The following is a 24,124-nucleotide window of genomic DNA, read 5'->3' as shown; positions in this document are numbered from 1 at the left end:
CAACCGGTCCAGCAGTCTGAGGATTTTAAATTCCTGCTCTTTTCCCTCTTCTCTGTGCAGTGCTTCTGGGATGGACCAGAGTGATTCTGATTGTTCAGCACCTGCACAGTGAATCCCGGAAGCAATGCACAGAGATGAGGGAGCAGAATTGGGATTTTAAATCCCCAGATCACTGGACTACCTAGACACTGACATATCAGCAACCCTTGAGATAAGTAGAGTGGGGTTTGGAGGGTTGGGGAGGATGTATGGTGTTGGTTCACCTTTTTACTTTTTCTGTAAAGGTGAACTAACACTTTAAGCTTTTGACTCTGCAAAGTGAATTTTCACCTGCAAGCAAATTTTTTCTTAGCCTAGTGATTGCAGTAAAAATCACTTGGCAAAGAATACCCAATCATCTACAAGGGAAATTTAAAAATATGTTTTTTTTTTACCTTACACGATTGAATGACTGAAGTCAGTACACCTTCCCTAAATTCATTAAACTAAATGAGAATTCTCTTGCAAATATAAAATTCCATTTGAAAAGAAAACATGCTATTCCTCTTTAGTAAATCAGGATCAGTACGTTATCTATGGGCTTGTATGTCCGCTCGGTGAGTTATACATGGGTAGGTCCACTCAGCCTCTTTGTGTTAGATCATAAACAGAATATCAAGTTAAAACTCTTTCAGTACAGGGACACTTTCTGATACCAATAATGCTAGCTGAAAGTTTAAATGCTTTCGGCATTAGAGCCATTTACTCCATGAGAGATGAAGGTGTTCAATTCAAGAAGCTCTGTGAAAGAGAAATTTATTGGATGTATGTGTTTATATATAGCTACTGTATATATAGGCTAGTGTGCTGAATACTAGGGATGTACCTATAGATCGCTTCAAAGGTTTTTTTACACATCTTTTTTAGATGTTTATTCATGTCTTTATATCAATATTTATATTTTTCATTATACTACTTTATTGTGAAACATGTGGAATGATGTGTTGTTGTGTTGTTATCATTATCATAATTTTTAATATTAGGCTGACATAGTCGATAAATATTATTAGTATGAGTAAAAGTATTATATGTTCTGATGTCGTTGTGCCATGTAACTTATGCACGTCCCCATGTAATCTGTATAAAAAGGCTAGCGTCAGTTAAATGTCATTGTTACTAGTTGTGCCGTGTAACTTAAGCCCATCCCAATGTAATCTGTACAAAAATGCTTGCATCCAATAAATGGCACACTTGTTAGGGGTGACAGCAGTTGGAATGTTGGTTGGTATGTAATCTTCTACGAGTACACTAGTATGGCTAAATGGCAGAAAATGGAAAAAGGACAGCCGGACTCCAAAATAATGCCTTTATTGAATAAAGCTTGATCTATAGATCAATCAGAGACACAGGTCCAGAAGATAACTGATGCGTTTCACAGTGTTAATGGCGCTTGATCATAGCTGTACACTGGTATCGCTCTTAGACCAATGGCAGCCCTTCCATCAATTTTCCCAATAGGATTGTGTTGCCTCTGGTATCATGGTAATGTTTAATGCCTATCTTCTATTGGTTCATTCTGCAACAAATGGTAGCAGGGCTGGTCACCTAGGGACCAGTCGTGCTGAACCCATATTGATCCATACATGAACTTTGCAATTGTCTTAAGCTTTCAGAGACAGGCTTTGGCTATGAAAATAGGGAGTGGCTCTGAAAACATGTCAGTCGATCACATAATACATGTGAAGCCTATATTTTTTTGACTCAATCCTGCCTAATTGATTGTGTTTATCTGCAGTTCATTTTAAATGGAATATTCTTTTTTTTTTTTTTTGAGTACCTTCTATCAAGTTTTTTCTGATAAACTAGGCTGTTTTGTCTTCAGGAAAAGCTGTTCAAAAGATATTCATAATCACAAATCACCAATGCTTCTTGCTCTAGCTAACTACAATCTGCATATTGAAGAATTCCTACACTAGTGAGATGCTACAACCTTATGAGAAATTGCATGACATCAGTGATATAACAAATAGTTCCTTTGCTTTCACGCTCTTCCTTCCAGAGGCAAATTTCTATGTAGGGTAGGTTATTAGGCAAGGTCATGTCTAAGTAGCTTTTGCACATTCGAATAGAAGGTTGCAGGAGCTTTTTCGTTATTTTCTCTGTTGTGGCAAGCTAATGTTTCTAATTGAAATGGCAGCTGAGTTTACTTAATAAGTTAGTGAATAAATGAACTGATGGCCGTGAAAGAATTTTAGCATTCTGCTGAATTATGGAAAAACTCCTTAGAGGGAAGAATATAGTACAGTATATAGTTTTCTGCTGTCTCTGATTTACATATTTACTTTTTACACATTATTTGCCATATTCATAAAGTCAAGGCTTTTAGAGAAAATGTAAAGAGCAACACTTTTTTATGGCAAAAAGCATTTTTTAATTAGTATTTTAGATACAACAATCAGTCAAGCCATGGTGAAATGGCCAGGGGAACATAAAATGGTTGTCCTTCTCCCATACTGTAACTGAGCAGTGAAAAGAGAAGCAGCAGACTGATGAGCTAATCTCTGGTCACTCTGCTCTGTCTTCCTAACATCATGCTTCCTCTCATAGGCAAGCGCACCCTAATCAACCCATGCGCCAGTGGTATATCATAAGGGGTGTAAGTGTGTGCGATGCACAGTGCACTTCACATATGTAGTAATCCATCATATTTTGAGAGCAGCGCTGCATCTGCTGCAGCTAAATCCCTTCTATCATTGCCGGCCCCAGGAGTTTCTTTCTAGGAGCTGGGGGCCAGTGCTCACTGGAGTGCTGGGCTGGGTAGGGGTTGCTGGCGAGGCAACTGGGTTGATCCCAACATTATTGCCAGGATAATTCCAGAACCTGGAGTGGCTCTGTGATATCAGCTGACAGTGGGCTTTAGTCCAATATTTTGTATATTCTGTATATTTAGAAAGGTACAGTTGTTATATTGTGTGCTAAAACAGACATAGAAGGAATCTTTTTTGTACTCTTGCTTTTTTTCGTTTGTGTTACTTTATGATCAATATGTCATCCATATAACTTATATAACAAGAGAATAAGATTTGCCCCAAAAGGGTTATTGGCCCAAATGTGAAAATGTTTCCAATAACCCCATTGCTGCCCCCCTTATCTGCATGTAAAACTCAGCAATAGAGGACAAATAATTGTGGGTTAGGACAAATTTTATTTATTTAACTATTAAATTAGGGTTCTTAGAATTATCACATGAGAAAGAAAGTGTTGTACAACCTGGAGTCTGTATTGGTGTTTAATGCATGAAGATGACACATCCAAAGAAACCCATAAACAGCTATCTATTTGTAATGTGATAATATTTCTAACAAATGTCCAGAATCCCAGACAATGTAGGGTAATTCTAGTACTAGGGCTGGGAAAAACTTCAATAAAGCCATCCAGATCATACATGATGCTGTCAATACTATCTTCCCAGAAGTCTTTGCTGGATCTTATGCACTTTAAGATTATGATGAAAGTGCAGGGTAACTGGATGTTATTAAGAACTGTATATTCTACTTTATAAATGACACCTAGATTTAAAGCTTTCTGTAATATGTTTCTGATTACTTCTTTAACTGTAACTGTTGGGTCCTTGGACAGCTTTGTAAAGGCGTTAATATCCACCAATATTATATGTGTCTCATCTAAGTAGTCAATAATTAATAACTAATCCTCCTCAATTATCAGCCTGGCGATTAATTAAATCTTTATGCTGAATTAACTCTTTAATCGTTTCTGCCTCAATCTTCACTCCTGACCAGTTCTCCTGACCTTTATTTTAGATCTAGAGTAGAAAAGAGTAGAAAAGAGAAGCAGCAGACTGATGAGCTGATCTCTCGTCATTCTGCTCTGTCTTTCTAACATCATGCTTCCTCTCATAGGCAAGCGCACCCTAATAAACCCATGTGCCAGTGGCATATCATAAGGGGTGCAAGTGTGTGCGATGCACAGTGCGCTTCACACATGTAGTAATCCATCCTATTTTGGGAGCAGCGCTGCACCTGCTGCAGCTAAATCCCTTCTATCATTGCCGGCCCCAGGAGTTTCTTTCTAGGAGCTAGTGCACTCTGCTGTGACCCGCAATTTACAGCCTCCAGCTGGCCCTGTGCTTTAAGCTGGGAGCACTGGGCTGTGTTTACAACAGCCCAGCGCTCCCAGGAACTCACACAGAGCCCACCCTATCCTGTACATCTCTTTGGGAGCAAAGGAGGGGACGGGGGTGTTGCCCAGCCACTCTAGTCTGGTGGCAGCAGCCTGCACTCTTCATTTAAGCAAGTAGTTGTAAGTTGTAGCCGCTTCTCACTATGGGTGGAAGGAGAAGCTCTGTTGGGGAAAACTTGTGAGGGAGCTCTAAACTAAGGTGGGAGGGGAGAGTTGTTTTTGCTTGTGACGTAGCTTGTGAGATGCACACTCATGAACTCTACCCTCTGCATGCAACACAGCCCTGAAATCTGCCCTCTGTACACTGCGTCTGTCCTCTGTAAACAGTGCACTTCTGAACCCTGTCCTCTGTGTGCAACCTACCCGTAAACTATGTCCTCTCTATGCAGAGCACTCCTGAACTTTGTCCTCTATATGTAATGCACTCCTGAACTTTGTCCTCTGTACGCAGCGCACTCCTGAACTTTGTCCTCTATATGTAGTGCACTCCTGAACTTTGTCCTCTATACGTAGCAAACTCCGGAACTTTTTCCTCTATATGTAGCGCACTCCTGAACTTTGTCCTCTATATGTAGCGCACTCCTAAACTTTGTCCTCTAAAATAGCGCACTCCTGAACTTTGTCCTCTAAAATAGCGCACTCCTGAACTTTGTCCTCTATACATAGTGCACTCCTGAACTTTGTCCTCTGTACGCAGCGCACTCCTGAACTTTGTCCTCTGTACGCAGCACACTCCTGAACTTTGTCCTCTGTACGCAGCGCTCTCCTGAACTCTGTCCTCTGTACGCAGTGCATGCCTGAACTCTGCCCTCTTTGGGGTTTATTCACTAAAAAGACAATTATGGACAATTGTCAAGGTATTTGCAAAATATAGATCAATTGTGAAAAAAATGCTGTTTATGCCTTAAGCAGATCCCTGATTTGTGTTCATAGTTTCCTATTTGGTGAATAAATTCATACTTTGGGGTTCACACCCTAATGCAATAGACGGTGCACACCTACGCTTGCTCTTATCACTTGAGAACCACAGAACAGCTGCTGCTACTTCATGTTCTAGTCTTAGCTCTTTTATAGGGGGACTGAAAGAGTCTATGATACTAGGCCAAATGCAAGTACTTACGCTGCTTGAATTTATATAAAAAAATATGTATTAATGAATACAAAACTGCATTCATGCATGTTTTAATTTTGTGCCGGGAACTTCACATACAGGCCAATATCTTTATATATTTTTTTATATTTCTAACGGATATGGCTGGGTATGCTGAGTGGGTGAAGATTTTTCCATTCATTTCAGATAATTGGAGAGGATAGTCATTTTATTTAAATTTCCAAGAATATTAAAGCAGTGGCTATATTTTTAGTTTATAGTATCAACAATAAAAGTGATAAACAGCCTGCATCATAAATTAAAAAGCACCCAAAACGATAAATACACTAATGTACATCAAAAGGTATGTCCCAAGGTTTTACATTTAGCTATCTGATTCTTGAAGTTAGCACTATAATTCATTTAAGGAAAGGTTAAAAAAAAAAGCTATGGGGATTTCTAATGTGGAAGAAGATAATGCACTGACCTGAGATTGTTACTTCACGTGTGGGAGCACCTCAGCATAAAGGGGACAGTTGGTGCAGTCAAGCATCTGGGTAAATAGAAAGCCTAATGCACACTAAGGACATGAACCTGAATGTGCAGTGATCATAAAAGCAAAGATGCAGATACACTTGTGCATTTCATTGCTGTCAAAAATATTGTGCCTCCTACCATCTCTGGATTAGTTTACTATTATTCTACCATGATGTTTTGTATTTTAATCTGTTTATTGAATTTACGTAGTTACAGAACACACCATCTAGGCACTTAAAGGTATCATGAAGTTATATCAAATCTTGCAAAGCAACATTCAAGACATCAGAAAAGCATGCCAGGTTATGCTATATAAAAAAGAATTCAATACAGTCTCCTTAGTAGGTTCTACTTAGAATACACAGAAAAAATTTTAAAAAGTAGATACATCTAGTAAAATATGTAATATATTATATATGATAATATTGTCATTGGTTACATTAAAGCGAACCTGTCAGGTAACTTACACTCACCTCTTCAGCCTTCTACCACTATTCCATCACAGGAGTCCTCATAAGACTCTTTGACATCTGACACTTCAGAGATTGTTGGATGTCTGTGTCACCTTCTGCACGCTGTGGTTCCATCCTCCAAACCCTACATCACTGCTGAGTCCTGTAGTGATGTAGGGGTCATAGGATGAAATCAAAGCACAGGACAGGGGACGGGCATCCAACACTCCTCGAAGTCTTGAACCCCAAGAAAACTTATGTTGACTTTAAAAGAACTTTATTAAACTTTTTGTTCCATATCCCACAAGCAGGTTATTTTATCAGAAGAACCATAAGGACCACAATGTAATAGGAATGTTTTAAACTAAGGTGTGGTTAGAAAAAAAATGAACTACCCCTGTACCTGTTTGGTATTGTTACTACACAAAAAATCGGCCAAACACATTTTCGAAAAATGAACATTCGGCCATGAGAGCAAACGATAGTGCCATCATGTAATGACCGATAAATCATTCAGTGGACATAAATGAATCAATTTTTTTGTTCATTTTTTTACATATACCTAGTGCAAACAGTTCGGACAGGAAACACATTAACCTTTCAATTTATCGTTCGTTCAGCAGAAAATTTCCAAACTTGTCCTTTGTTTTTTTTGGCTCAAAAACATCCCAATGATTATCGATTTTGTGCCAATTACCTGGCCGAAAAACGAACGAACTGTCTAAATTACCGCATTTCGACTGGTATTTCGTATAGTGTATGGCCAGCATTAATCTCTAACTTTATCTTGGAAGAAATAATTCCTAGTTTTTAGGTTAAGTAGCAAATAGAATACATTAATGGAGAAATACCATAAACCATGTCTAAACCATTACTGGGCACTTCTTTATTGTGCTATTTTTTGTGTTAGTGCGTTAGATATAAAATAACGATAAAAAATTATGCAGACTTATAACCACATGGTAGCATTGCCATCAATTATGTACATCTGTGTATTTAAGGTTCATATTCTTATTGTTTACTCTTTTCAACCATCACTCAATTTTGTGTTTCAAACTCACAGTTTACCAATGACTTGGCTGGAGGTGCAGGTCAGATTAGCTGCATGTGGTCTTTGATACATCAGGTGTAAAGTATAGCTACTGACATTATAGCTAACTAACCATGTTTCAAAAATAATAATCTAAAACTGATAAGGATACAAATGCTGAATCCCAGGTAAACAACTAAATACACAGATAAAATACACATATGCTGCTGTATCGTCCACTTTGCCCATCCCTGTCTGGAAGGACAAAGGACCTGATTTTTCTCTGCTGGAGTTAAGCAACAGTTACAGATCTTGTCTCTCCCTCAGACTGTGACTGGACAGTGAAAGAAACAGCAGCAGACTGATAAGCTGATCTCTCTGTCACTCTCTCTCCTCCTATTAGCATGCTTCTTGTTAACACATGAGCTCTGTAGGACAGCTGACTTGATCCTTTTGCTGCTTCTCCCCTTTCCAGTTTGCTGTACAGGGGGAGGTAAGAGTCTGATAGCAGGACATACGAGGCTTAGTTAAAAAAATAATGATTGAATTACGGTATGTATTAATAAATACAGAGCTGCAATAATTTGTGTCGTTTTTAACTACCTGAAATTCAGCTGTAAGTATAAACCTTGTCTTATCTTTGGGACCAGGAGGGCTGTGATGCAGAGTCACTAATAGTTTCAATACGCTATTATCCAGGCACCATGATTGATGGTTACCAACTACCGATTCTCCCTGAAATGGTGACACTAGGGCATAGGGAGCACATTTTTCCCCTTTGCTTGATTGGTTAAACATTTTTTTTTGCATGCACACATTTTTTTCAGTTTTATTACCTTATATGTTTGCAAGAAAATATGCAGAAGGCAACTTATTTTTTTTTTTCTCTTAAAAACATAAAAGATTGCAAAGTTATCCGGTGACATTTTTCCTTTCAGCCTCCATCATTAACAATCTTATTTCATTACTATCTTCCTATTCCTCTAAGGAATTCATTCTGGTTAGGAAGGAGCCATGCAGTGCTTGAACACACTGTGAACTAATCCCAGCCAGCAGCATGAATCGGCTGGTTGATTAAATGGGAGATACGTGTGGCAGATCGCTTCACAATTGCCTCGCTATTTCTCCTGACATCATTCAGAGGTCAAGCTTCAATTTAAGTGAATCTGACAAATTAATAATGTTAGACTGTTCTAAATAAATTAGTAATCAGTTTCTGAACATGGGCCACATTAGTAGGAGAGCTAAGAGCAGATCTCATTAGAGGTCGCCGGGCGTCTCAAAATGCAGTGGTGACCATAGCCAGCCCACCTTCTACTGAGAGTGATGGAAAGGCAGAGATCTGCCAGTCCTTTCTTGATTATATGCTGCCAGAACTCACTTTGAACTTTCAACCATGATGGTTAAAAACATCATAGCATAGAGAGACGTTAACCATTTTGATTTATCAATTACCAGCAATAGGAATGCCACAAACCGAGATGCAACATAATATTCCTCCTCTGCTAAAATAGCCAGCAGTAACAAGTTTGATTCTGACATGTTTCCTGCTAGGCACAAAGAAAGCACTGTGTCTATTGCAAAACATGTCAGAATAGAACTCATTCCTACAGGCTATTTTAATAATGAAAGAATATTACTTTGCATCTTTGTGTACGGTACTCTTATTGCTGGTGAAATTGATTGCTTCAGTGGAGAAGAGATGAGCCGGCACCTGATATGGGATTGTACAGTTCACCTGAAGCAGAATGTGAAATTTTTACCAGTTTACCTTGGTTGTAGAAATTTTCCAGCTGAGACCCTTGGAAGAGATTAATATTAACCCTTAAATAGTCTCACTGTGGTAAGGGATGTTTAAATCTGTAACTCATATTTAGCATCAGCTTGTTTATGGGCATCCTAGAATATGTCTAATATCAAATCTTTTTTTTTGTTTTAGTTATGCAATGGTAAAAAAAATCCCATCTTAGTCAATTGTTGCCAGCAACAGATGTCCACTTTGGAAGATATCTTCTCTATTCCTGTTTCAGGGTCAAATGTAAAATGTTGGATCTCCCTTTGCTTTCTGTCTTTATGACAAATAAAGAGGGTAAATCTCAATAGTGGGGACAAAGACAGCACTAAAAATCTGACAGGTTTCAACACTTTCCTACTCTGTCCAAAACTATAATAAAACGTTTTGGCTTTAGATACACTATATTGTCAAAAGTATTGGGACACCTGCCTTTCTACACACGTGAACTTTAATGTCTTCCCAGTCTTTTGCAGCTATAACAGCTTCAACTGTTCTGGGAAGGCTGTCCACAATGTTTAGGAATGTGTCTATGGGAATGTTTGACTATTCTTCCAGAAGTGCATTTTGTGAGGTCAGGCACTGATGTTGGACAAAATGGCCTGGCTCGCAGTCTACGCTCTAATTCATCCCAAAGGTGTTCTACCAGGTTGAGGTCAGGACTTTCAAGTTCCTCCACCCCAAACTAGCTAATTCATGCCTTTATGGACCTTGCTTTGTGCACCGAAGCACAAAAGAGACTCACCCAAGCTCAACTGCTATTTTGAAGATTGATGAGCGGAGTGCTTAATAATGCTAAATGCTGGGTTGTTCATTGCTGTTGTGCTAAATAAATTCTGTGAAGACGAAGCTCTTGGGTTGCTGGCTTATTTTTTCTATTATTGCTTTGTGCACTGGTGTTCTACCACGTTGAGGTCAGGACAGTCAAGTTCCTCCACCCCAAACTAGCTCATCCATGTCTTTATGGACCTTGTTTTGTGCACTGAATCACAAAAAAGACTCACCCACGCTCAGCTGCTATGTTGAAACTTGATGAGCGGAGTGCTCAATAATGCTAAATGCTGGATTGTTCATTGCTGTTGTACTAAATAAATTCTGTGAAGACGAAGCTCTTGGGTTGCTGGCTTATTTTTTTTATTATTGCTTTGTGCACTGGTGCGCAGTCAAGTTGGAACAAGAAGGGGCCATCCTCAAGTTGGGAGCATAAAGGAGCACCATAAAGTTGGGAGCATGAAATTGTCCAAACTGTCTTGGTATGCTGACGCCTTAAGAGTTCCCTTCACTGGAACTAAGGGGCCAAGCCCAACCCCTGAAAAATAACCCCACACCATAATCCCCCCTTCACCAAATGATTTGGACCAGTGTACAAAGCAAAGTCCATAAAGACATGAATTAGCGAGTTTGTGGTGGAGGATTTTGACTGGCCTGTACAGAGTCCTGACCTCAACCTGATAGAACACCTTTGGGATGAATTACAGCAGAGACTGTGAGCCAGGCCTTCTTGTACAACATCAGTGCCTGACCTCACACATGCTCTTCTGGAAGAATGATCAAACATTCCCATAGACACACTCATAGACACAACCTTGTGGACAGTCTTCCCAGAACAGTTGAAGCTGTTATATTTGCCAGTCTTCCCGGAAGAGTTGAAGCTGTTATATTGAACCCTACGGACTAAGAGTGGGATGCCATTAAAGTTCATGTGCGTGTAAAGACAGGTGTCCCAATACTTTTGACAATATAGTGTATATATGTTGTTGGTATAAAGACACCTGTATGAAGGAAAAAGAAAACATTTTTGGAAGAAAAAACTGTGACTTTTTTGAAGTTTTTATCAGCAGAGCTATCAAATGCACAGAGCTATCATCAGAGGTATCTGTATATAACTTTTAAATTTGGGATAACTGTTGATCTGATCTAGAATATAGTTTTGTCTGTCCTGTCCCATTTTGGGAAGCCATATTGAATCTCTACCCCCCCCCCCCCCCAACATCACATGCTTTTAACTGGGAAATAAAATGCAAAACCATATGAGAGAAGATCTATTTTTGCACCTAACTCAAACCTTTTGAACATTTTGAGATGAAGAAGTGGTAACAAACTGGTTATTATTTTAATAATTATACTAAATGTATTTGAATGTGGCATTGGATCCCAATAAACAAGCTTTAATAGAATAGGCTATATGGGTAGAGATCAGTGTTTACAAACGTTTTTTATGTGTGTACCATCATCCCTAAGGTAGTAAACCAAAAAATATGTAGAAAATGGGATTTTAAAGGTACCCCTGATATAGGAAAATACATTATCTACTAAAAATATATCAAATATTTATTAAAGCAAATTTACAAAAAAAATGTACGATAAAATATGAGAACAGTTTTACATTCACAGTCAAAGGTATACATCCTCAACCTAATATTGACAATGAAAAAAACTGTGGTCACCAAGAGTTCAAAGCATAACCACGTCCACATAATTTCAACATGTTTCGCCCAGAAGGCTTCATCAGGAAAATGGACGAGGCTTTTCAATTATTCAACAACAATATTCACGATAAAAACAACCTTGGATGTTCAAAAGAGAAAGAGAAAAAAAGGTAAATACACAAAAAAAAATATACATAAAACATTCACATTTATGTAGCTTGAAAGCTCCTTAGCTTGTGCAACCATAGCTCCACCAAAACCACCCTCCAGAAACAAAAACAAAAACAGGAACAAAAACCAACCCACCCCCCATCCCACTCCCCCCCCCCCACAAGAAGAAAAAAAAAAACCCCAAACACCCCCCATCACACAGGCTCACACCCAACCCTCCTCTAGTACTCCCACCCAACACAACCACCGCGTCAACTCCATACCTCTGTTATAGAGTTCTGGGGAAGTCGCAGGATGCGAGGCGTCAGCTGAGAGAAGAGGGGAGGAGGGGTGCCAATCCGGTATATGCCCGCCTTGAGGTCTCCTTAAAGTCCTTGACATACCGGTATAACCGTATACCACAGCCATCTTTCCAACTGTCCAAGTTTTCTTTCTTGGCTCAGCACTGTCTCCAAAGGGAGTCTTAGTGCTGTTTTGGGTACACAGGAAGTAGTTTTACTTCCTGTCTGTCGTTTCCGGTTCCGGGTCATCAGTCCTTGGACCAGGAACTTCCCTTTTGTGTCCGCTTGGCTCCAGGTGCAGTGTGATGACACGCACAGCATTCTGGGGCCATGGGGAGGGATATTTAAACCCCACACATTCAGATGCTTGCTAGCAGTCAGGGAGCTCATGCTAAACATGGACGCCGGCACCAGGTAAAACTAAACATTGACCGTTAATCGGTCTAGCACTCTGTGATATGTCTAATTGTAAACTAAAGCACCACTTTGGTGCTCTATTTCCTTTTAAACAAACCTTTTTTTTTTTTCTCTCTAAATATAGGAAGTGATTATCTTTTGTGGCCCACCACTTTAGGGTGCCCTTTCAGCAGCGCCAATAGAAATGTGACGTAGCTTCTTACATAACGATGTGATATCTTGAGCAGGTGCTCTTGAAGCTTTAAAACTGCAGCGTACATATGTTCCTCGTTGCATTGAAGTTTAACATAGCTACATGTACTTTATATACCTTTTCAGAAACTGTGGAGCAGCTTTGTCTTCACCTGCACAGGTGCTTTTTTACAATTGATATTGTGCCATTCAGTCCTCATGAGCTCCCAATACAAATACTCTTCTACTCTTCGGGGGGTTGGTGAGTGGTGTCCACTGTCTAGTTTGTCTTGTGGTCTACCTCTCTCTTCACCCGCAATATGTGTGAAATTTTATTATCTATGATATCTGTTACAGATACTGTAATCATCCTTTTTGCTTGTGATGATCTTCATCCATGAAAATATACATCCCTCCCTACGGGTGATCAGGCATCCATCTGGACTACACAGGGGGGAGTGATTTCTAGGGGCACCCCTCCTGCCCTCTTCTCTCAGCTGATGCCTCGCATCCTGCGACTTCCCCAGAACTCTATAACAGAGGTATGGAGTTGACGCGGTGGTTGTGTTGGGTGGGAGTACTAGGGGATGGTTGGGTGTGAGCCTGTGTGATGGGGGGTGTTTGGGGGTTTTTTTTGTGGGGGGGAGAGTGGGATGGGGGGTGGGTTGGTTTTTGTTCCTGTTTTTGTTTTTGTTTCTGGAGGGTGGTTTTGGTGGAGCTATGGTTGCACAAGCTAAAGAGCTTTCAAGCTACATAAATGTGAATGTTTTATGTATATTTTTTTTTTTGTGTATTTACCTTTTTTTCTCTTTCTCTTTTGAACATCCAAGGTTGTTTTTTATCGTGAATATTGTTGTTGAATAATTGAAAAGCCTCGTCCATTTTCCTGATGAAGCCTTCTGGGCGAAACATGTTGAAATTATGTGGACGTGGTTATGCTTTGAACTCTTGGTGACCACAATTTTTTTCATTGTCAATATTAGGTTGAGGATGTATACCTTTGACTGTGAATGTAAAACTGTTCTCATATTTTATCGTACTTTTTTTTGTAAAACTGCTTTAATAAATATTTGATATATTTTTAGTAGATAATGTCTTTTCCTATATCAGGGGTACCTTTAAAATCCCATTTTCTACATATTTTTAAGCTTTAATAGAAGTGTCCTATATATTCCAAACAGTGGTGGCCCGTGCATTGTGGGCGCATGGGCGCTGCCCCCCCCCATCCATGCGCCCAGCCCCTTTCAGGACGCGGGATGCACGGATTCCTATGGAGGGGCGGGAGGGGGTGGTACTTTTTGAAGCACCTAATTAGAGCCAGATTCTCTAATAGGCTTCAAAATAGGGTGGGCTCGGGGCGCAGAGAGTGCGCCCTAATCCCACCCAATTGTGTGACGATAGCAAAATAATTTTTGCTATTTTCACACTAACCTTCCTCGCTGCCAAAAAGGAGGCAGGGCGTCAGACCTGTTTCCTGATTGGCCAAAGTACCAGGCCACCCTATTGGATGCCTGGCACTTAGGAAGAGGAGCAGAGGAGACACATGCTGGAGCCGAGGTCGCCGCCACCCTGGTGCACTTGGAGAGGAGCTGCTGTCTGGCAGTACCTGACCACAGGAGGTCTGCCAGAGCCACAATGGGGTGCTGTTAGAGCCACAAGCTCCAAGGGGGGTGCCGCTGTCAGAGCCCAGAGACGGGGGACAGGTGTGCTGTCAGAGCCGCGAGTCCCGCGAGTGGGGGGGTCGTGGGGACAGTGGCTGCACATGATGGGCACAGTGACTGTATTTGGTGGGCACAGTGGCTGCACATGATGGGCACAGTGTCTGTATTTGGTGGGAACAGTGACTGCATATGCTGGGCACAGTGGCTGCATATGCTGGGCACAGTGGCTGTATATGATGGGCACAGTGACTGTATTTGGTAGGCATAGTGGCTGCCCATGATGGGCACAATGACTGTATTTTTTGGGCACAGTGGCTGTATTTGGTGGGCACAGTGGCTGCATATGCTGGGCACAGTGGCAGCATATGATGGGCAGAGTGACTGCATTTGGTGGGCAAAGTGGCTGCACATTATGGGCACAGTGGCTGTATTTGGTGGGCACAATGGCTGCAGATGCTGGGCACAGTGGCTGCATATGATGGCAAAGTGGCTGTATTTGATGGGCAAAGTGGCTACATTTGATGGGCACAGTGGCTGCATTTGACAGGCACAGTGGCTGCATATGATGGGCAGAGTGGCTGCATTTGATGGGCACAGTGGCTGCATTTGATGGGCACAGTGGCTGTATTTGATGGGCACAGTGGCTGCATATGATGGGCACAGTGGCTGCATATGATGGGCACAGTGGCTGCATATGCTGGGCACAGTGACTGTATTTGGTGGGCACAGTGGCTGCATTTGCTGGGCACAGTGGCTGCAATTAATGGCACAGTGGCTGCATTTGATGGGTAAAGTGGCTGAATTTTATAGGCACAGTGAGGCTGCAATTAATGTTTTTTTTATTTTAAGTATTTTTCAGAATTTTACAGTTAGTTTGCACCCCCCAAAAATTTTGAGCACCAGCCACCACTGATTCCAAATATAATTTCAAACAACTGTTTATTTTAAAATGCCAGTTTTTATCACTACTTGTACAAATGAATGCAAATTATTAACAAGTAATCTCTTAATGCTGTCTTTCTGCAATCTAACATTTCAAGAAAGAATATATGTTAATGGCAGACATCACCATTCAAGGTGTGACAATTTAACTTCCAGAATACTTGTGATTTAGCACTATGGTGCTGAGTCACATAGTCATTCATACTCAAGCGTGTTCTGACATGTTCTAACTTGCATTACCCTGGGTTACAGACCAGTTGTCTCTGTTTTTACAGAGTAGTAGAAAAAATAACATGTGTGTGCATTGCTCTGTTGGAGGAAAATAGGTGTCAGGAATCTGGAGCAGCGGATTAACATCAAATTTTACATGAAAATTGGCAAAAGTGTGAGTGATACTTTATCTCTGTTACAGCAAATATTAAAATGCCTTGATTGATGTATGTTAGTTTGAAGGAGTGGTCATTCCTAGGAAGACTTCATTTGCATGCATACTGCCCTAGGTAATGTCTACATATGATGTTAAAGGATTATCTTACCTTTGGGAACATGTTACATGTTCCACCAGTTTTTAGGGTGGAACATGTAGCTAGTTCCCAATGGAGTAGCCACTGACTCCTAACCCCCCACCCCCACCCCCCCATGAAAGCAGTACGGGAGAAGTTCCCTGAACTAGCTGTCAGTTTTTTAAATCAACGTGACCGAGCGAGGCTTCGCGTCATTCATTCACAGAGTTCTGTGAATGAATTAACTACAAGTACTGACATCCTTTGCGGATGTCAGCCTGTAGTTTTCAACCAACTACCACAACGCTGTGGAGCGCCGTGGTAGTTCACTGAATCATCCTGTCAGTGTGTCTGCTTGCCTGTACGGGCACACAGATACACTGAGAGGTCTGCAGGAGACCTGCATGGCACCAGCGATTTACAGGCTCCAAAACATAAAATAACATAAATAATAAATGCACATTTTTTTACCTGCAACTTATCCTTTAAGTCTCCATGATTAAAGGAACATAAATCCAATAGATGAATGGGTTGAGAAAGGAATAGTCAGTCTGGAGAGCTAAGGGCTAGAGGATGCCGGATGTCCTACAGCCTGGAAAAAAGACTGGCTCTATCTGACTTGCTGCAGGTTCTAATGCACACGGTGAGAAGCTCACAGTGCACAGTGAAATCAGAATAAGCTATTTCAGTACCAGAGAGGAGCATGTACAACTGTGCAAAACTGAAGGTAAAGCTGGAGTTCAGATTTTAAAAGGAGCTTCAGTCCTCTTACTGCTGTCCCTATCCCCTTACCGACACCACCATCTTTGATGGTCTGGTGCATGCATAGATGTGCCAAAGGGCTCTGCCAGGCCTTAAGGAACTGGCAGAGCACTACGACACATCTATGCACGTGTCAAAAGATAAGCACATGTACAGACCAAACAGAGGTCCTGTATCTCCCTATTTGCATACCCACGCATGTGCAGATCTGCTGAAGGTCTCTGTCAGGTACTGAAGGCTGGGCCGAGCTCTTAAACAAATTTTGAACTCGTGGATCAGGTGCAGTGTCATTCACGCTAATGCAAACAAAAAAAAAAATGATATGGGCTCTACCTTTACTCTGGACCTCCAGGTAAAACAAACATGAGTCAAAGATATTTGTAAACGTATGAAGCATGTGTGATGAATCGTGACAGTACTCAATGGGTTAAGAGCACATACAATATCTTTATTAGACTCTATTAAAATCACATACATAAGACTACAAACAAAATAAAAACAAAGACAAACCACCCAATTACCACCTAGTTGCAATGAGTGTGGTATAGGAGACAATGCTGTACATTATATTGAGTAAAGTTGCTTCTCTCTCACAAAATAAAGTTAATAAGCTGATGGTATATAGTTTCAAACAGACCAACTGTCTTCCTTATACAGATGAATCATGTAGTATAGGAATGGTAGTTTGTGCAAAGTTCTTTAGAAATAGATTCTGCTGAATTTCAGACTATAGAAGTAAATTATTTAAGTGCTGTGGTTTGGCGGAGGCAATAGGGACCATATAGAGTGTTTCAAAACATCTTCTCTCCACAGCATCTAGCCACCTCCCTCGCCACCTCCCTCGCACAGTTATGGGCGCTATCTTGTCACATGAGAATCATTAAAGTCCACAAGCATATACAAATAAGTGAGCAATAGTTGCAATGATATCTTCAATTGGGATATTCACTGTTAACCCACATATGCAATAAAGAGCTTAGCATATTGTCCCCAGCCGGGGAATACAGCATTTAGCATGGGCATGATGTATAAACAAAGTCCCAAAGTGAGCTTTGGGAGATATTGCATGTGATTTTAACCCATTGAGTGCCATCACGATGCATGCTTCATGTGTTTCCAAATATCTTTGATACATATTTGTTTTACCTGAAGGTCCTGGAGAAAGGTAGAGCCCATATCCATTTTTCTGTTTTGTTTGTTTGCATTGCCATGTATTTTATGGAGGGCTCCCTTGTCTGGTTAGAATAGAAAACTGCAGACCTTGTAGGATTAGGTAGGGAAATTTTTACACAGTGTAATTTACGCCTAGGCAAGAAAGGAGGAAGCGCTGCCCTGCAGCACAGAAAAAAGGAAAAAAGCAATAAAAATTAAAAATAAAGATACTCAATTGTGGGAATGGGAGTAGGTGAAGGCCCACTTTAGGCTCAGAAGTCAGTGCTTTATCTTTTGCCTTACTGTTAGTCCTGTATTTACATACTATAACACCATGGAGAGCTCCAGAGGATACGTGTTGGTATGTTATTATTGTTTTGTAGTAGTTAATTATTAAAGTTTGAAACATATTTGCCTTAAGTCACACAAAGATAAAGATAAAGAATTACAATGCATTGTCTTCATCTGTATTCCAATTGTAAGTAGCGGTTATATACTCAGTACAATAGAAAGAAATATATATTTCTATAGTTAATATAGGGGCTAAATATTTACATGGCATTAGATATGTTAGGAAACTTATGCACCATGCCTGTAGAGCATCTCTTAACGTTAATTCTTTGGTGCACCAGCTAATTCAGTGCTCAAACCTAAAGTGTTTTAATAAATGTAACAGAATGAAAACATGTTCCTGTAGGTGCTACTGTTGTTGTAACCTATGCATTATAAAGTATTTTGCTTGGTTATCTCCATAAGTTAAGTGAACAGTTACGTCATTTACTTTATTGAGAAATAGCTAAACAGACTAAGAGCAAAAGTGGGGTGTTGACAAGCCAAACTTGTCCTTGGCCACAAACATAATGTGGTCATGGATATAATGGCCTTTACATGCTGACTGCAGATTAATAATGGAGACATAAAATCTGTGATTTACAGTTATCTTGAGTGAAGAATGTAAGGGTCTCTAAAAGCTCCTATATCCATGTCACAGATTTATATTATAAAAAATTACCAAACCAGCATCAAGATTATTATTTTATATATCTGACCTCCTAAAAGTAAAGACATATACAATACCTAATAAGCAAATACAAACACAGTGTTATATTACCTAATTTGCAACATAAAAAAAACACAATTAAAAACCACCATTTTATATTTATGAATCATATTCTATTTACTTTGACACTTGTTTTTCTTTTTTTTGGCACAATCTAGAAAATGTTTCCTTTTTCCTTTGAACCACTGGAGTTGATTTACCAAAGTCAAATAAGCTGTTTAGCTCGCAAGGGAAGTTGCACTTTGCAAGAGCGTGAATGAGGTGACGCTCTGTTGACTTCTATCATCCAATCATGTGCAAACAAAAATGATGCTTTTTTTATTTTCCTAGAGCTTGATTGGATAATCTTTGTATTGTGAAATTTTACCATATTTACTGAGGTCTGGGGAAAAATCCTTTGTGAAGTGCAACTTCCCTTGCAGAGTAAACACCCTATTTGCCTTTAATAAATCAACCCCACCGTCTAAACCTATTTAGGTACACAAGTAACTGAATTATATAATTGTGAATTATTGACCAATCAAACAAAGAAGGTTAATGGAAGTCATCATGGAAATAAATAGAAGCATAATATACTGTATTTAACAAAAATACACTTCTTATTTAACATTACATACCTAAATGAAATAAATGCAGTCTATAGTTCCAATATTTTTATTTTACAGTAAGAAAAAGTTAATTAAAAATGTGTAAAATAATTATTATAATGGTTCTAATATTTTTTGCTATGCAATCAAATCTGGTAGCATTTTTTCTTAGGCATACTCAACTAGAAGATTATCACAGGTATGTAGAATCCATAAGGAAACCAGAATATAGTAAAGTTTAAGTATATGTGTGCAAGTCCTACAAACAGGTTTGCCTCACACACACATTTGGTTTAAAGGGAAACTCACTCTAAAATACTTAAAATGTACCAAATTTAATAAAGCATATCTAATTGCCTGCATAGGGTCCAGTCTCAGTTCAATACTTGTATTACCTTGGAATACAAATCTCAATTCAGGGCTGCTGTAAAAATATGGATAGAACCATCTACCTATTAGCTAAACAAACAAAATTGGTGAAATATAATGCAATCCAAAAACATACACATTTCACAGTAGCGCATTAGTGTATACAAATTTACATATTATTTTACCTATTAGCTAGTTTGGATTACACTACATCTATCACACAATTAGGATATGAAGCTATTGATCAACAAACTAAAATTAATAAATCTAATATAGTTTCCATCCCATCTAGAAAATGCTCAAGGAAAGATAGTGACTGTGCTGTAAAGTGAGACCATATTACAGTAAACCACACCTACAAATACATAAAAATACATGCTTGCACTCTGTGTGCCCACAGTGTGTAATTGTAACTATTAATTAATATTAAGTGGATGTTTTTAAAAATAATGTTAAAAAATTAAGTGAAAATGTATATTTTCATGAAATTTTAGATCAACAATTGTCTGCACCCAACTGGATATTTGAAGAGAAAAAAAGATATGCTACACTATCACACATAGCTATTTTTATTAAATCACCCCTTGTTGCTTATATTGATCTCTGTATGTGTTTTACTTTACGTTGTAATGCAACATACTTTCATTTAATGTACTCAAAGTTGTTTTTTTTTTTTCTTAAAGGGAACTGTCCAGCATCTGACATCGTAGGCAACTCAGCCAAATGTCATCCTTCCTTACCTCCTATATTCTTGTAACATGGGTATGGAAATCTCCAAACATTTTAGATATCAACAATTGCCTGCACCCAACTGGATGTTTGAAGAGAAAAAAAAAGATATGCTACTCTAGCATACATAACTACTTTTAATAACTAACCCCATGTTGTTTATATTGATATACTGTATGTATGCATTTTGTTTATGTTGTAATGCTGCATACTTTAATCCAATGTGCTTAAAGCATTTATTTCTTTAAAGGAAAAAACAAACAACCAAACTATATTAATGAACAAAGGGAACTGTCCAGCACTTGACATCATAGGCAACTCAGCCAAATTTCATCTTGCCTTACCTCCTCCATTCTTGTAGCAAAGGTATGGAAACCTCCACACATTTCCCAGCCCGATAATTTCCCCTGCCACAGACAGCACAAATTCCACTTTATTATTCCAGTGGCCTCTTTCATTGACTTTCTTGTCATTGCTGTGGACCAGTTTGGGACTTGAAGCTTCAGCATCCAAAGCATCCTCAGGTTTCCCATTAATAACAGGAATAGTCTTTTCAGCTGTCATGATTCTTGCTTAACCTGTCAATGTGAAAAGAGATTTACCCTCTGATTGTTGCCATGATAAACCTATTAAAATATCTGTTTTTCAATACCAATAGGTGTCCTGTAAAATAATTCAATGTGAAGTTGCCAATGTAAACACATTTTTAACCAATTAGAATTCCTGTCTGGTTAATGAATCCACTTTGTCAATGACTTTTAGCTGTTTTGCGCCAATGTTAGAACATTACATTTTAAAGCATGTATTGTTATTCTTATGTGTATTGTTTGTGATTATACTATATGAGAGAGAACCAACTGTTAAATGTCTCTGGCTGTTATGTTGCATTTATGAGAAGCACAAGTTTATAGAATAATAGCTATGTTATATTTTCCTACTAAATGGCCCATACCCAATATGCATCTCTCCACCCTGTGCATTTTTTAAGCTACTGAGATGTGTTTGTGTTTATAGATTTCCTTTGCTGCTCTTACGATGTTCAAGATCCAAGGATTGAGCTAAGAGAATGCTGGTCAACAGTCTATTGAATTGAGCAAAAAAACAGACATGAAATCACACTTACCCTAGTATTGTTTCAGCGAGAGGATAATAGTGGATGGTAGCAATGATGTTACTGTTCACATTACCCATAAAATGGATAATTTGCAAATGTTCTGTCTTTGCAGGAGTGATGTGATAGCAGCCTCCTCCTGTTCACTCCCCCTCCTCTTCCTCCCCCTCTCCCAGACTATCCATCTCACTCTGTTGCTCTATAATCTAGTGAATGCATCTAAGGTGCTCAATGGTTAAACACTAAGCATTCTTTTTCTTTATTGGTTTAATACCTTTGCATGACAGGCAGGAAATCTTTATTTACATTTTAAAACAGCACATGTTCAGTACTGGTTGCTGAATTCACATGGTCCGGACAGCTTTTCCGCATTATTTTACACTGACAATGTATGGCTTCCACTAATTCTGATCTGATATATGCATTACAGGAGGCACCTGACATACACAATGCCCATATAGACCAAAATGCATATTTATGATTTCTTGCTTTTTAGAAACAATACAAGATGGCTTAGAATTACTTCTTTACCAATGAGAAAAGGGCTTGTCAAGATTTCAGTCCAGAGTATTTAATTGCATTGTTGTGCACAGTTGAGCTTAAAGTGTATCTAAACTCAAAGCCAAAAAGTTAATATATACTATATTACCAAAAATATTGGGACACCTGCCTTTACGCGCACATAAACCCTAACGACATCTCAGCAAGGTCCAAACATGGCTGAGCAAGTTTGGGATAGAACTTGACTAGCCTGCACAGAGTCCTGACCTTAACACCTTTGGGATGAATTAGATTGGAAACTGCGCAGTGCCTGACCTCACAAATGCACTTCTGGAAGAATGGTTAAACATTGCCACTCCTAAACCTTGAGGACAGCCTTCCCAGAAGAGTCGAAGCTGTTATAGCTGCAAAGGGTGGGCCAACTCAATATTGAACCTTACGGACTAAGACTGGGATGTCATTAAAGTTTATGTGCGCGTAAAGGCAGGTGTCCCAATACTTTTGGTAATATAGTGTATATTGTAGCTATGTTCAATCACTCCATTGTACCTATGGAGGGAACAATGTTTTTCACAATAGATTGCTCCACTTAGTGGAACTACAAACACGCCTTCCTCTTTTTTCATCTACATTACATGAGAGCAGGTGAATTAGTAGTATACAAAGCATAACATGGAAGGAAGATAATGTTGCCTGTGATTTTAGTTCAGTTCACGGAAAGTCAAAAGGGCAGTGCCCTTCTGGCAAGATCCACAGGTGTTTTTCTGTACTTGCTAAAAATGTTCTTGAAAAATGAAAACTAATGCAATCACCACACCTATCATACACATGATAAGAATGGAACGTTGTGAAGGCCTCTCTTGCACCTCCTGCCAAACACTCTTGATGGTAGAGATAGAAAGTGTGAAGGCATGGAGTGGTATGAGTGTCCAAGTACTGTAGCTGGCTGGTGATGTCCACTTCTTCAATAAATAGAGCTTGGAGTCAAGGTCCCCTTGACATGATGCAGAAGCAGCTGGGCACCAAAGCAGAAGGTGGAAGCAGACCCAGGAGGCAGACAGCAGTCAGTGACAGCTGGGTGACAAGGGACCAAACTGACTGACAGAGCAAGTCTAGGAGACAGGGAAGGGTCAGTAATAGCCAGGCAAAGCAGTACAGGATAAGCAGGGAAAGACAAGTCCAGTGAACAAGCTGTGGTGGGAATAATCTGATGAACAAAGTAGAGGCAGAAACAGAGGCGAAGTCTAGGGGAAAGCTGGGTCATACATAGGTAAGCAAGTGCAGCGGATAAGGTCTCCGGAATACAGGAAAGGGCTGAAGACCATTCAGCAACTTCTCATAGAAAAGAAAAAGGCTGCTGGGCGCCAAGTGCACACGCTAATTGCTATGCGCATGTGTACGTATGCGTGTCTCAGGAATACAGGAACAAGCTGAAGACCATTCAGCAACTTCTCATAGTGACAGAAAAAGGCTGCTGGGCTCCAAGTGCACACGCTAATTGCTATGCGCATGTGTACGTGTGTGTGTGTACACAGCAAATTGGAATGGTACATCTACAGTAACATTGCCCCTTTACTTAGAAGTAGGGATGAGCCGAACATCCCCCTGTTCGGTTCGCACTAGGACATGCGAACAGGGAAAAAATTTGTGCGAACACGCGAACACCGTTAAAGTCTATGGGACACGAACATAATAATAATAGGGCGGGCGGAAAGTGGTTAATAGTGCTTAAAGTGAAACAATAAAAGTGTAATATTCCTTTAAATTTCGTACCTGGGGGGTGTCTATAGTATGCCTGTAAAGGGGCGCATGTTTCCCGTGTCTAGAACAGTCTGCCAGCAAAATGACATTTCAAAGGAAAAAAAGTAATTTAAAAGTACTCGCAGCTATATGAATTGTCGGTCCGACAATACACATATAAGTTCATTGATAAAAACGGCATGGGATTTCCCCACAGGGGAACCCCGAACCAAAATTTAAAAAAAAAATGGCGTGGGGGTCCCCCTAAATTCTATACCAGGCCCTTCAGGTCTGGTATGGATATTAAGGGGAACCCTGAGCCAAATTAAAAAAAAAAAAAAAGGCGTGGGGGTCCCCCTCAAAATCCATACCAGACCCTTCAGGTCTGGTATGGATTTTAAGGGGAAACACGTGCCAAAATTTTTTAAAAAATGGTGTGGGGTCCCCCCAAAAATCCA

General features: G+C 39.7%; 1 protein-coding gene across 1 annotated transcript in view; it reads right to left on the bottom strand.

The window, feature by feature from the left end:
• Nucleotides 1-21,621, bottom strand: part of SLC6A11 (solute carrier family 6 member 11) — a 473,797-nt gene extending 452,176 nt beyond the window's left edge. Inside the window, exons 1-2 of the mRNA XM_073592347.1 lie at nucleotides 21,438-21,621; nucleotides 20,659-20,892 (exon numbers count right to left, since the gene is read on the bottom strand). Coding sequence (XP_073448448.1) covers nucleotides 20,659-20,878 — 220 coding nt within the window. The 5' untranslated portion in view covers nucleotides 20,879-20,892; nucleotides 21,438-21,621. The remainder of the gene's footprint in view (nucleotides 1-20,658; nucleotides 20,893-21,437) is intronic.
• Between the last annotated feature and the right edge of the window lie 2,503 nt (nucleotides 21,622-24,124).

Source organism: Aquarana catesbeiana, linkage group LG07, assembly GCF_042186555.1.
Source record: "Aquarana catesbeiana isolate 2022-GZ linkage group LG07, ASM4218655v1, whole genome shotgun sequence".
NCBI lineage: Eukaryota > Metazoa > Chordata > Amphibia > Anura > Ranidae > Aquarana > Aquarana catesbeiana.
Note: the sequence above shows the minus strand (reverse complement) of the source record. Positions and strands in the feature narration are given on the sequence as shown.